General features: G+C 37.0%; 1 protein-coding gene across 2 annotated transcripts in view; it reads left to right on the forward strand.

Annotated features, from left to right (window-relative positions):
- The window catches only part of KHDRBS2 (KH RNA binding domain containing, signal transduction associated 2), a 577,798-nt gene that overhangs the window by 381,142 nt on the left and 180,724 nt on the right, over positions 1 to 15,932 (forward strand). For both annotated transcript variants that reach the window (XM_047102966.1, XM_047102967.1), the window contains exon 6: positions 5,030 to 5,228. In XM_047102966.1, coding sequence (XP_046958922.1) covers positions 5,030 to 5,228 — 199 coding nt within the window. The remainder of the gene's footprint in view (positions 1 to 5,029; positions 5,229 to 15,932) is intronic.

The following is a 15,932-nucleotide window of genomic DNA, read 5'->3' on the forward strand; positions in this document are numbered from 1 at the left end:
CAACAGAGAAGATTTTACTTGATATTCACTTTCCAAAAATTTGGCATCTTTCTGCATCAGAGTTTGTTTTGTACGATTCTGAATTAGTCAAGCTTTCAACAGAAAGCATTGGTTTGCAAAGAGGTAAAGCAAAAATACTAATAGCCTTCATGCACAGACTGTGTAATTCATTCTCTTTACCTGATTATAGTTGGCCTTCAAATCTCTAAAAGACATAGGTCTAGAATATTAATTCATACATTGCATAGAAATCATCTTATGAGATTTTAGGATACTTTACTGATTCAATTTATTTAGTAAATTATGTCCTAATTATTGTTGACCACCAGTGTCAAAATAAAACACTGTTTTAACATTTAAGTCATAAATGCCTCCATTTTACAGTGAATCGGGGGAAAAAGTTAAAAATGATAAATTTCCAAAAAAAATATATCAAGGCAGTAACTATTGAAAGGTAAATTCTGGCAATTCTGAGATTTACATTTGACTAAAGGAAAAACTTCTGAAAATCTGTGAGAGCTTATTATTACATTTTTATCTCTAAAAATGAAAAAAAGAGCTCTCTGATGCTGATAACATTTTTCATTGCTAAAATTTAATGTGACATACTTTTTTGTGGACGTACTTTTATGGAATAAGTCATTTATAAAACCTTGTACATTTCTAACCTCATCATGATGGGTTGTGAAATGACATCATTGCAGGTAATCTTAAATTGATTAAATCATCTGCTTTAAATAACATAGCTGTCACTTTTGTGATTCCAAAAATAGCAAATTTTGTAGTTTTACATGATGTAAACTAATAAATATTTAGAAAATCTACAGAGGGGACAAGTTTTTTTCTATTCTCTTTCTTTGAAATTGGGACCATCTTTTAAAAATAATGCATTAACCTGCTTTTTAAGATTATAAAATCTTCATATTATTAGATTTTGTTTTATTGAAGTCCTTTAATGTAATATTATATTTGCATATTTGAGTGGACCCTATAAGATTTCAATTTCAGTAAAGCTTTATTCTAACATATTAGTCTCTTTAATGATTTAATAAAGAATAGTGCTTTGTGGTCCCGATTTTTAAATGTTAGAAGAAAAATTTCCTTGAACATTTTTGGTTTTTAATATCCCATATATATCATACAAATCTAATACTACATATGTATTATGGGAAAAAATATAAAATTAATGTTGGAATTTAAACCTCACTTCAGTGCAATATTGATATCATTAATGTATTAACATTAATGAAAGTAAATGGACCAGAACTCTGTTGTCTTTTATTTCAAACCACATGATGGAATGTATCTACAGTTAAAAAAAAGAATAAGGAAACAGTTTTACAAAACAGAAAATCATATTGATTAGAAAGTTCTTGAAAACATGAGTTAATGGATGCTAATTTGTACATACTTATGAAATTATGACTTTATTAAGTTATTCAGTTATATTTATATTAAAAAAGAATGGTGCCTGGGGTATTTGAAAACCTCTATAATAATTTGTTTAATTAAAACGATTTACATTGCAGCAAATGTATCTATGAAAACTACCTAATCCTCCAATCATTATGCATACCAGAGAACAAAGCATTACATCTGTATAATAATTCATAGTACATATTTGAAGAATTAAGATATTTGACATCTCTGATGCACTTCATCACTATATGTTGAGAGCAAACTGTGGAAAATAAAACATTAGGGGCAGATTTTGAAGGCTTTTGTTCATTAATTAATGAGAATAAATACAGAGAGCTAATGGAGTTTGTTGAAGAAAGGAATAATCATATTTGTTTCTAAGAAAGACTGCTCAGTCATTACTGTGAGTGATAGAGAAGTAGAGCAATCAAAGAGAGACAGACATAAAGACCCTGATTTATGGCAAGGAAGCCAGTGAGGAGACAAGTCCATTATCCAAGACAGAAATGCACAGCCCTTGTATAGAGATACAGGGCTACATTAGAGATAAGAACTTATAGGAATTAGTACTGTATTAGATGTTGGGGAAGAAAGAGTGGCCCACACAAGGATAACTCTTTGACATCTAGCTTAGTTAGAGATTAATGACATCAAATAAGATTTGGTGAGGGACCAAGTTAAACAAAGACTATAGTTATTCCTATAATTATCCAAGATCTATGGATCTAGTAGGACCTTGAGCAGGTGACTTGTACTTTCTGTGACTTGTTACTCAACCTTCAAAGTTTCTTAGAAATGTCTACATGACAACCTTGTCAAGATTTTTGAATTAGATGATACACATATAGGGCAGTGGTTCCCAAATTGGTCTACATACTGGAATCACTGAGGGCTTCCTGCCATTAGAGGTTGTGATTTAATTGGCCTGGGGTGTGGTCTGGAATTTGGAATTTTTTGATGGTCTTCAGGTAAATTCTGAAATGCAGACAAGTTAAGGAACCTCTGATATAAGGCATATAATCCAGGATATGGCATGTGTTAGAAAGGAAACAGGTAACAGTCGTCATTAGCCTTAGAGAATGCAAGGGTCCAAAGAGGGCATTTTCCAAACAGTAATCCACAGTGATAAATATAACAAGTTCAGTGAAATGGGGACTGTAAATGAATCCAGTGGATTTGTTACCAGTGAAAAGTTACTGGTAATCTCAGAAAGAGTATTTTCAGCAAAGTGGGGAAGCAATAACTAGATTGCATTCAGTTCTGGAATGAGCAGGAGGTGGAGTATTGAGGACGGAAAACTTTTGAGAAGTCAGAAAAATGAAGAATACTGTAGTGTAAACTCAGCCAGGGACAGTATCCTAAAATAGATGATGTGAAACTTCAGCTGAATTGGAGAAAAGAGATATGAGATTAAAATTCCAGGGAAAGAACATAGTGTACGGAGGTGATGAGTCAGATTCAGGAAACAGGTTTTCTAGGGCTGTGTCTGGGACACAACTTACGGAGGAATAGGATGAGAAATTAGATTTGATGTGAGCATCATATAATTTTAAAGCAGGAACAGTTGTTACAGATTGAGAGATCTGATTTTACCCATTAGAAAAAAAAAATCCACCTTAAACCCGGGGAGTTACAGTCCTTCCTTGTTATTATTCATTAAAATAAGACTTGTGAAAATCATTTACTACCCACACCTGGACACTTTTGAGAATGTTAAAATGCTAAACTAAACAGGAAGCTAGGACAACAGTTGTATATCAGAATTATTCTGGGCAAACCTGGATGTATGCTCACCCTGCTGAGGAAACAGACCCTTGGAGGCCCAGTGAAGGTAAAATTGGTCTTTACATCATTTTTCATAGATGTGTTTTATATTATGATGATAATATAGTATATTGTGTTCTCAGCTATTGTTGTGTTTGAAGTGGGCACTGGGCCTTCTGGGTCTTTTGTATTTCACCTTCCCCAATCTAGGAGAGCATTCTCTATACATTAGACTTACAATAAGTTCTCTGATAATTTCTCTATTCATCAGCTCTATAATCTATTTAAAACGTTTAAAAGCTTTACCAGCATTCTTACTGTTCACTCACAAAAGCTCATTTTCTGCAAGCAAGAAAGAGCCAGCTGACTGCTATTCATAGCAGAAAGCCTAACCTACATCCCCCATCTGTGGGTACAGCCAAGCAGTGTGATTGTTGACATCCCAATGATCATCATTTTTCCCAAAGCTTTAGTGTTCCTGCTGAAAGCAGTGCTTTCTGGAGGCCAGCCTTTCAGACATAATAAAAAGTGAAATAACCACGCTTTTGCCCAAAGACTTCAAACACTCAACCTTTCCAAAGGCCTTGGAAAACCATAAAAGTTGGCTGCAACCATTTGATCTTAGGCTTTTAATACAAGTTACTTTTGTGTCAAGCACTGTAGTACAGAGCATTCAGTCTATTCTTTTATTGCAGAATCCTAATGTATTTCACTAACACCGTAGTTACCATAGGAAAATAAATTATATTAGTGACTATACCAGTTCAGGGGGTTGTATGCATGATGACAAATCAGTGACAATGAGTTCCGATTTCAGTGACCTTAAGCTTAAGCTACTATAATAAACAGAATGATATCACCATGCTTAGAGTTCCACATTTTATTAAAGTATGAAAGCACACACAGATTTTTTCGTTGTAAGTTACAACGTTGCACTCACTGTCAATAACCTCCAACATGGAGGAGACATTGACATTTAGCAGCTCAGTCTCGTAGATGGTCCAGTGAGCCATACAGGTTTCCCCTGCTATCCAAAAGTAGAATATTCCTATGAAATATTTCATAAGCTGAAATGGAATAAAGCAAAGAAGCAATTGCCATTAATTTATATGAAAATTTTTTGAGTGCTCTCAGACCCCTCAAAAAATGACCTCAGGCTTTTCTGATACCTTAGGATACATCTTGCTAATGGATGCACAAAGTAAATGGAGATAAAGCACAGATGCTCACACAGTTCAAAGCCGTGGCAGGTTGATGGTAAGATGCTGAGTGTAGTACCAGGGGAAGGAGCTTGGTGGCTCCACTCTCGCTGCTTGGGGTACGCACTGGCCCTATAATGGCTCGCTAAAAAGAAATACTAAACTCTATTTTTGTTTTTCGCCTTTTTCATAAAAGCAGAAATCCCCTTCTGAGATCTTTCAGTTAGCGAAAACAGGTGCTAAAGTCAGTCTTTTGTAAAAGCAAAGTGGCATAAGGTGAACTTTTAAAAGGCAGAGGATACTTACATGTTACCAGAAACTCTGATTTGGGTCTTCTTGGCAAATCTGGAATAAAATGAGAGTGCGTTGGTTTGTGTTTGGTTGTTTGGTTGGTTGGTTGGTTGGTTTTCTATAGTAAAGTATTTGATACGATTTTCATTATAAGTAAGTCATAGGTAGCATTTACAAAATTTATTCTATAGACGTCAAATGCTTTACATCCTCAAGAGTCTCAATCACACACACACACACACGCACATGCATACAGAAATAAATTTGGTTTTCTTTCCATCAGTGTAGTCTGTTTTAGTCTGTTTCCGTCTCTCTCATCACTGGATTCTCATCTGTACACGACCTGTTCCTCCTAGGGGCCGTGGGGGCGCCATTCCTCCTCCCCCCCCACCTGGACGGGGTGTCCTCACCCCTCGAGGGACTACTGTGACTCGTGGAGCTCTTCCAGTGCCTCCTGTAGCAAGAGGTGTCCCTACTCCACGAGCCCGCGGAGCACCGGCAGTGCCGGGATACAGGGCACCCCCTCCTCCAGCCCACGAGGCTTATGAAGAATATGTAAGTACCCTCGAGAAATCCATTGTTAGGAAGATCTCAATTCATTGGGTAACAAGCTAACCCTCAAAGACATTCATATACCATGAATATAGCAGATGATGTTTGCTGCAGAAGGCAAACGTCATTTGCATCAGAAGTTAATCAGTGCATTTAAACAAGAGCTTTTTTTAAGAAAAGCTTTTATTTTACAGGGACCATGATTGTTCGTACCAGTTAAGTAGCTTGCATTTTAAGAATTTTCCTATCTTTAGAAGATCAATCTCAAAAGGGAAATAATTATGAATATAATGTAAAATGTCTGAATATTCAGAAGCTTCTGGAACATGTTAAAGACTAACATAAAACTCACTCGGCAGTATTTGACTATTATTGTATTATAAACTGTGGTAATAATGTAAGACCATGTGATTTGTCTTTCACTTAAATATCCTTGCTCTGTCTTTCACCATATGAAACATATGGAATTGGCAGATATGAAGAATTCAAAAAATATAGAATGAACAGAAGACATGTAGTGTCTGTAAGCAGTCTCCTCACTTCCCAAGCACTCTGTCACTTGATACACCCTTTGATCTTTCATCCAGGTTGTTAATATTCCACTGGTCACATTGTATTCTAGTCCCTGTGACTAGAATACTGTGAAAATTATAAAAAGGCACAGTTTCCTATTCACTTGTGTAACCATAGTAAATCCACTGTAAATGTTAAAGTGAATTGATACAAGCCAATCGTCATCTTATGAAACAGATTCATTTTGTCTTTAACCTTTCCAGCATGCTCATCCCTGGTCTAGGGTATTATTTTATCCAGCCACCCACACACATGCTGTCTTCTTAAATGTCCTCTGTAAATGGTTACTTATTAAGCATAAACTCTTCAAGGACAGTTACTGTCACATGTGGGGCACTCAAAACACATAAATGTTCAATGACGTGGTTAATAACCAAGTAAAACTTAATCCAAAATATAGTGAACATGATTGATAGGTATCACTAAGAATGTATTAGTGCTGAGAGTATGTTAGTGTTTAGGAATGACGTTACTGCTTAGTATGAAACATTGACTAATATTTGCAAGAGGGAAGAAAAGTTATGTTTAGAAATCCATTTCTACTGGCAAAGGAGAAATGTGTTCATCTAAAGTATCTTTTGATACCAAAAAAGTTAGATATCAATATCAGGCATCAATATTGAAAAACTTAATCTGAAAATTACAAAATTGGAAACAAAATATATTCTACCCTGTAAATATGACCACAAATTAGGAAACACAGAGCCAGGTCTTGATTTTGCCATCTCTTTCCTGAGAAATAAGTATGAATATGTATGAAATAAGTACTTGTTAAATGAATGAATTAAAAATCCACAATGGGATGATGGAATTTTTTTAAACCTCTCAGAAACCTTCTATCTCTGCCATTTTTATGTGCATTGTTTTGTTACCATGGTATTTGTGTCTTCCAAACAGAAGCTTAAGCAGTCAGATCTTTATTTCAAAAATTAAAAGAGAGAGAAAACCTTTTCAGGTCGTAGTGGTCAACATTGTTAATAATCAGAGAAGTTACAGGGCATGGAGGGCACTGTGAAAGAGAAGAAGACTGGCAAAACATTGTAAGCTTTTGTGTAGCTACTAACACACGGTAGCCTTTCACATGCCTTCCCATTTATAGTTGGATAGATCACTGGAATGCAGGCCAAATAAGAGTAAGCTACAAAAGCATGAAGAATTTATAGAAACATGAGTGAACGGGTTATATACTGAATAGGAGAGGGTGGTTTTTAGAGTAAGTAAAAGAAAATATGTAAAGCCATACTATCTGAATTTTTTATTTAGATTCTAAGGTATCCAGTCCCTTTTATTCATTCACTCAATCATTTACTGAGCCTCAGTCTTATTTCAGGCACTGTTCTCAAGGTCCTGGAGATGTAGCTGTGAACAAAACAGACCAAATATCTGCTTTCATAAAATTTGCGTTTTAGTGAGGGGAGACAGAAAACAAACATATATCAACAAATGAATGAAGTAATGCCAGGTAGAGATAAGTGCTCTGGAGAGAGGTGGATGGAGGACACTACAGTAGCATGGGCTGTTATGGAAGGTCTCTCTGCCATAAAGACTTGAACAAATGCCTAATGGAGCAAGGGTCCAGGCTGAGAGGATGCCTCCATAAAGGGCATCCCTGGTAAAGGAAACAGCAAGCACAAGTGCCCTGAAATGGGACCTGCCTGGAACATTTGGGGGCCAGCAGCAAACAGAACATTAAAGCTGGAGCAGAATGTGTGAGGCAGAGGTCGTAGATGAGGTCAAGTAGATGAGGCTTTTGGAGTTTTGGGCAGGACAGTGCCATGATCAGATTTATGTTTTAAGAGGCTCTGTTGACCTCATGGAAAACAGAATATGGGGTAGGAGTGGGCCAATAATAGAAACAGAGACTGCTGAGTGACTCATTGCAGTATCCTCCACTGGCAAAATGATGGCTTGGAGGGGATGAGAAGAGAGATCAGAGTGTGAGAGCACTGGGAAAATGATCTGTTAGGTTTTGGATGATAAAATAGATGTGTGAGAAAAGAAAGTAAAAGGAATTTTTGCAACGTTTCTGTGAAGTGCAGGTTAAACTGAACCTTGAGCTGAGCAAGTGGGTTGAATCCAGATGTCCTTTATTGAGATGAGGAGTACTGGGGAGGGAAGCGGAAAGTCTGGCCTGCGGGAAAGTCAGCTGTGTTGCTGGGGGGACAGGACCTGACTTTTGAAACCTACAGCAGCAGCCGGAGGTTTGCATTCTTGTCATGTCACTAGCTGTGCAATTTATAAACACTGAGGCTTGGATTTCCTGTCAACTTGGGTTTTCCTTTCTACTAGAAAGGGGAATTGTGCTCATCTAAAGTATCCTTTATACAATAGGAGGTGTCAATATTGAAAATTTTAGACAATCTTAAACGTGCAAAATTGGAAACAGAAAAATACATTCTACCCTGTAAACAAGCCCACAGATCAGGAAACACAGAGCCCCGTCTTGATTCTGCTATCTCTTTCCTGAGACATAGTATGTATGAAATAAGTACTTGTTAAGTGAATGAACTAAAAATCCACAGCAGAGATGGGGGGGGCGGGGTGTTATATGAATAGAGAGTCATGAAGTCCAGTAATAGCAATACAATCAGGTCTTAAGAAAGTTCTAGAACGAGGAACTAGAAAATTGTCAAGAATCTCTTTTCCTATCTCATCCTTCACTAAAGTGAAGTTTCCATTCACTTTAGTCTACAATCTACTGGATTTTTGGCTTCTCTTGATCAACGTATGTCCACCCCAGGGCTGCCACATTTGTGTCCAGTTCTCGTCACCTACAGACACTGACTGGCTGTCTGTCTCTCAGTCCCAGTCTAGTTCCCCAGGTGAGGGAGTCATACTCACCCAGGCTTGTCAGGTGTCCAACACTAGTCAGTCAGCCATGACGAGGGACAGTTTCTGGATGTTAAGTCTGGGATCTACTACTTACCAACCAGCAGTGCAAGGGAAGAGTAAGGGTCAAGTTCACACAATATGAGCATGGTTATTGGGGGCCCAGCCCCAAGGATAATATGGGGAGACACTAGTTACCAGAGAAGGAGAATATATTTTGAACTTGGCAGATTTCCCAAAATATATCTATGATAACATTCTCTTGATAACAGGCAAAAGTAGATAACTGTTCTTTAAATGCCCTTTTATGCCATGTTTTATAAAAAGCTGTCGTATGTCATATTTTAATTTTTCCCCCTGTAAACAATTCAATGATTATGTACAGAGTTTAATACATGGCTGATAAGCTGCTATCAGCATCTCTGAAGTCTCAGACCAAGCTCAGATTAACACTCAAGAGCTGCTATTCTCTGCTCTAATTTTAAACTATTGATTCCTCTGTAAGGGGTAAGAAAAACAAAAGTTTAAGTGTTTCCGTAACAAAATAATAGCACCATGCTGAGTTGATGGTGAAAATCTCAAAGGAGTTCTTAACTTTCAGATAAAATTTCTAGAAAAGGTTCCCTTTATTATAAATGACACTGTGAGCCAATTCACTCCTCAGACTTCTCTTTCTTCCCTGCTGGGTCCCAGCATTACATTTCTGACCACACAGAATGGATATAGGTAATCAAATCCACTCCTTGCAGCCTGCCTGACAAGCAACAGCTTACAGTAAATGAGATTGCTGTTTAAAACCATCATTAGTGTTAGCAGAGTCTAAAAAAAAATGTGAATTTTGGTTTAATTGTTATACATCCTAATCCAGACTTTAAATATTTTAAAGTTTCTTTGCGCTGACCTTCTACTAAGAAGTACATTTAAATTTTACAGATCCATCCTCATGATCAAAATAGATTTGCAGAATTGAAAAGTAGAGTTCAAAAAATCTCCCACATAACAAAATATGAAGTTGATCATCTGTATCAGTGGATAATATGTTAAGAGCAAGTAAACCGAAACGTAAACTTTTGAATGCCTACTAGGTTCCTTTCACTATTTTAATTAACCTAATTTCATGATAACACAACAACCAGTTATCGATGAGTGATTTTAGTAGGTGAGGAATTAAGACTTGCATTCAATTTTCTGTCTCCAAACCTCTGTATCTTTGTCATCATAAGATATCCTACATGGTACTTGCTTCACAGAGAACTCACATGCACGTATACAGACCATTTGTTCTTCACACCTCCCATCCAGACCACTAGTCCAGGCTTGAATCCCCTCAGCAATATTTAGGACATCTACCAGCCTCTACAGGAACACCTCCAACTATGGAGAACTCAGTACCTCCAGAAGCTAGGTGCTGGACATACACAAACTGTGGTTAAAGAGACACTACCTCTGCTCTCAAAAAGCATGCCATCTAGTGGGAGAGACAAAGAATTAGTCTAGCAATTAACATAGAATATGTAATTGCTTTAGGCTCTTATCTTACTCTACCTTCTATTGGAAGTAAGTTTTGCTCTTATCTTCTCGCCCATAACTTAAACATCCTAAAGGCTGAGAGACTTTCTTACATTTATTTTATCTTTGCAGTTCTAAGTGCTGAGTATTAGCAATTGAATTGAACCTATTTATGATATTGTTGGAAAGATGTTATATCTATGCACACTCACGTACATATACATATTTTATATAAATATTAAATGAATGAAAGTAAAACACAGCATATTTTAAGTGTCAAATAGAGACTACACCTGCTTCCAGTAAAGAGAATTATCACCATGGCAACGGGTGTTTTAGAAAACCTCTAAGAAGGCAAGGAAGACAGCAAGAGCAAACCAAGAAAAGTAAGTATAACTTTGAAAAGTAGAGAGAGGGGGTAGGAAGCTCCCTGCAAAAAGGAATGCTAAGGGGCAAGGCCAAGAAGAGGGACCTTTCAAAGGAAATTGTAAGAAGCTAGGAGAACAATTTGGGGAAATAGGATTCATTTAAGATAGCAGTGAACATAATATAGGATTACAGATGACCTTAAAGGCTGAGGTTCTAACTTTACTGACTGTCATTAACAACCACCTGACAGTTTTTCAGCAGGAGATTAAACAAAGATTTGGGGGAATTTTATGATCCTCAATTGTTCATAATTTGCAGTTTTATAATTCTCAATTATTAGGGTGGATTGGAGAACAGAGTGAAGAAAGGAGAGATGATTTAGGGAATCAACTGCAGTGAGACTTCCTGAGATGTGGCCTTGAATTATGGAAGCACAGGAATGGGATTAAAAGTATCAAGGCCAAATATAACACTGAAAATGGAAATAATAGGGTTTGTGACAAGTGAATGTGAGAGGAATAGGAAAAGCCAGTCAGGGCTCAAAGGTACGCTTGTATGAGGGGCAAGATTGAGATAGGAGGGAGGGCTATAATGGGGAGGAGTGGGCAGTGAAGAATTGAGTTTGAAGCTAAACAAGGTCCTTTCCAAGGCTTACAAATGTCCTCACGGGGCCATGTCTCTGAGTTGCAGAGGTAAGGTCTTTCACCTGCTATCAGTTGAGATCACTTCCCCACCTGTCACACTTCCCCTTGGGTAAGGTGATACCAGAGGACAAGGTTGTGAAATTGTGCTTAGTGGAGTTCATTCATCTCGAGTTTAATAGGATATTTTTATTTGCATGATCACGTATTGCTAATGTTCTATTATAGAATAATTCCAGAAATATTCTTCCCATCTTGCCTGGTGTCATGACACAAGTGTTCATGGACACAGATCTGACTTATTTAAGTTGGGAACTCAGGCACTAGTGCTGGAAGTATTTGGTTAGTGGTGGAAAAACAAGTTTGAATTGTATGGGGGCCAGAAATGTTCTGTTGAGAACTTTCCACGTTATTCAGAACATAATAGATATGAAAGAAACGTGATAGAGCCTTCCCCAAATTTGACAGTAATCCTCATAGTCTATAATGTAACCAGTAATGAGTTGTAAAACTGAGATAAACTTTCAAAACTACCAATAATAATAAGTTTTTCTATCAACCATGCTGGAGGAAGAAAAAATCAAAACAGTTTCCTTTCCTCTCTATAGAAAATATTATAAAGTCATTGTCATATTAGAGGTGATCAAAAATTATGCCTTCAAAAAATAAGAAAAATAATCTAGGTGTATATTAGGCAACTAGTGAATGAAAATACTGTATTGTTGTCTGGAGCTTGTCATGTTTGTATTTTCAGTTTTTAAAATTTTGCAATTTAGGGGCGCCTGGGTGGCTCAATCGGTTAAGCGTCTGACTTCAGCTCAGGTCACGATCTCGCGGTCCGTGAGTTTGAGCCCCGCTTCGGGCTCTGGGCTGATGGCTCAGAGCCTGGAGCCTGCTTCTGATTCTGTGTCTCCCTCTCTCTCTGCCCCTCCCTGTTCATGCTCTGTCTCTCTCTGTCTCAAAAATAAACAAAACATAAAATTTTTTTTTAATTTTGCAATTTAGCCATGATTGCTTTTCTCATTCAAAATAAATATTCACTTTCATGCCTAATATACATAATTTTGTAACCTTTTTCTTAAAGATAGATGCAAAATTGTATATCTTCAGGACCCACAAGCTCCTTTAAAAAATTTTTTTAATGTTTATTTTTGAGAGACAGAGAGTGAGAGAGAGAGCGAGAGAGTCAGGGAGAGGCAGAGAGCAAGAGGGAGACAGAGGATCTAAAGCAGGCTCCAGGCTCCAAGCTGTCAGCACAGTGCCCAACACGGGCTCGAACTCACAAACTGTGAGATCACGACCTGAGCCGAAGTTGGACACTTAATTGACTGAGCCACCCAGATGCCCCAGAACCCACAAACTCTTAGTCTGTCCCCCATAGAAGAAAATAATGGCAATATTTATAGGAAAATGGATGGTATATATAGGGCTGGTACAGTGGGGTGGGGTACTGTTTAAAGAAGAAACCTGACCGTGTAACCAGAGTTTATTTCCAGTACTGAAAGTCTGTTCTGCTATGCTCAGCTACAGCCATGTTGCTGCTGTTGATAAGTATGCTATTCCTTGTGGAGATGCTATCCTTTTCACAAAGGTTGTGTGGAAGAATTAAATGTGCAGCTGAAGACACACAACTTCCAGAAGTGTCCATCAGAAAACATACTGTCAACATAAATATTTGCTTAAGTAAACACTCTCTTATGGCTTATATGTTGGTGTAACATAAAAAAAAAAAATGAAAACAAAACCCTCAGGTACACAAAATAGTTTCCTGCTTCCAAAGACATAGATCCAATTAATTTTTAAATTAACTCAAATCTTTTCCAACAGTTAATATCCAGATATCAAAATGGTGCATGGGGGCACAACAGAGGAAGAGAAAATATCAGTTCAATGCTACCTGAGAAATTTGGCCATGCATAATCAATCATGTTAACCGAATTTATAAAATTCATTTTGACAAATTTTTGAAAAGCTTTTCCCTTCATCAGTCTTAACTAAGCCTATCAGCATTAAAGCTCATCCTATCAACTGATTACAACTCTGAGGCATCCTTTCAGTAACAATGAGAGAACTAGAAAATTCACTGGTAAATCAATAGTCCTTAAAATTTCCATAAATGAGTTCAGGCTGCCAACCTTCAATTTCATGTGTATGGAACATTTTTTGACAGGAGAGGAAATAAGTATTAAATGATAATTGAAATCAATTCTTGTGCCATTTTTGTGGAAGGAAAGATTATGAGCCTGATCTATAATGCATTTCGAGGGGAGCCACATGTGGTGATTTTCTGTGTAATAGTCAAGAGCCTTCACCCAACGAAGGGAGATTTTTATTAGAGTTTCTAGATTGGATATTTGTATTCCATTAAACATTCTTGTTTGAGTTTCATGCTCTAGTCTCCCCTTAGTAGAGACTAATTTACCAGAATGCATTGTAGGATTTTGTTTTTTGAAATGTAACCAATATTTAAATTAAACAAAACATGTGAACTTAATGAAATATTTTTTGAAACTATCGGATAGGCATAATACTGCAGTGCTTTTAAATCCCCATAGATAGGTAGTGTTTTTTAAGGATTATTAAAATATTAAATTATTTCCCCAAAATATAAGGTAGCATCTTTTTAAATTGTGTGCAGTTTTCATCTAAAGTTGAAGCTTGAATAAACCATCCTTCTTCTAGCATTATGTTTTAGGTTTTAAGTCATTTTAGAACAGATGCAGATTCTTTTAGTGGCCACAACATAGGATTGTATCCAAACCTCTACCTTATAATTACCACGATGACTAATGTCTTTTGTAACACTTACAAGGAAGAACATAGTGTTTCCTCTCTGTCCCTTTTTGAGATGACTGTTAGCTGATGGAAAATATTATAAAGTATTTAAAGTTTCCTTTAGGCTCTGTTGTTATGGTCCTTTTACAGTGTCTGCTATAGATACAGGGAGGGAGAGCAGTGGCAGAAATGCCCCCAAACTGCCACTTCCGCCTTCAGTTCCACCATTTTTTGTTTTTAAAATTATTAGTGTATTTTAGGTCATATTATTTTCTATCTTTGCTCCATACACGTGGTCTAAGGATCAGTAATAAAAGTGAATTGAGCCCTAATTTCTTTCTGTAGATATGTTCTTAAAAGGCTGTGCTGGGTATATCATTTTTTTTCTTCTGAGTTCATTATGATTTTGATTACGATATCCCCACTAAAAATTTAAGACCCTAAAGAAAGTGACAAATCAGACCTAAGAATCCTAAAGTCATTTTTCTTTTGCTGGTCACAAAGCAATATTCTATGTGTTTTGCCAACACCACCCTTAACATTCTCTGGCAAACAAAACTTGGTTAAATACAACGTGCCTTGATTGTCAGTGTCTTTTGCAGAAAACCAAATAGGAATGGTTAAATAGGATTGAGTCCTTGTCCATATTCTGGCCCTCTTTCATTATGGATTCCCCTTTTAGGTGAAAATAGTGGCTGCTAAGTCTTGCCATCAGTCACATATCTTTGTGATTATTTTCTGTGGTATCTTATGTGTTAAAGGATTCTACTGGGGAAACTACAGATGTTCTTTGCAATAAATTTTAGTAATCTCAACATTTAAATTAAGACAATTTCTCTTCCTTTTTGGAGATGAGAAACTTTACTTTCCCTTTATATGAAACTATGTTGTGGATTATTTCTGTCTTATATTTCTTAGAAACAAAACAGAGAATATACCACTAATGGGCTTTTAATTTTTTTCCATATTCCTTCATGTAACTACAGCCCTTCTTAGAACCTCTGACGTATAAACATCCATGTAAGGTAATTTGTTCTCTATTTTACACTGTCATGGATACTAATGGAGCTGGAGAGCTGTGGATACAGCTGGTATGAGGGCTGGAGTGAAAGCTGAGGGTGCAGAGGATGAGCAATTTGTTCTTTCAGGCGATCTTTCCTTTCTTCTCAACCTCCACAAATAAGTCCAAAATCTTCCCTGTGTGTCTTCTATTCTTGATGTAAGAAAATAATTAAAACAACAAACTCATTTGATATGAGTCATGGGGGTTGTGTGTCATAGGGAGTGAAAGAGATTTTGCTTTTAATGTTCTTATTGTTCTTCCCCTTGTAACACTACTAGATGCAACTACATGAAAATAAAAGCCAATGTCCTTTGCTGTAATTTCAGCCCATGTTATAATTTCTGTTACATGGCAGTCTTTTTTATTAAATAATGTACCTGGAATTTATGCATTTACAGAATGATAAATAACTAGCCAGAAGAGTAACTGGAACCCACCACTGATATATTCATCTGGTCTGCATCGGTACAGAGCACCAGCTGGTGTCCATTCTGCTTGGTCAAACCTCAGATCTGATTGGTTGGGGCCCGAGTCGTTCTGGCTGTTAAATGTTGTACCACTTCCACGTTGGTGAAATTCTAGTAGAAATACAATGTAACAGATTTTCACAAATAGGCAAATTAAGTCAACTAAGCTTAGAGATTAGGATTCCTTAGCCAAGCCATTGGGGCATTTGTCCAAGCCAGATGGTTGCACTGCACCAAAACCTCTTCTGATCACAGTTACAGCTGATGGCACTTGCGACTTCAGAATTCCCAGTGCTCTGCCTGTCATCATGCTGAAATTCATCACTGTCTCTTTCCTGGACAATGTGTCCCACATCTTTAGAGAGAATGGGACATAATCTAATTTACCTCACCCACTTTACTTCATCATATACATAGAGTCCTCTGAATGCAAAAAGCCACCATGTGCTTTTGGATGTCACAGAGTCTTATCTAGTCCACT

This window comes from Lynx rufus, unplaced genomic scaffold, assembly GCF_022079265.1.
Source record: "Lynx rufus isolate CCGP_SWC_20201006 ecotype Redwood Valley unplaced genomic scaffold, mLynRuf1.p SCAF_6, whole genome shotgun sequence".
In the NCBI taxonomy this organism is placed as follows: Eukaryota; Metazoa; Chordata; class Mammalia; order Carnivora; family Felidae; genus Lynx; species Lynx rufus.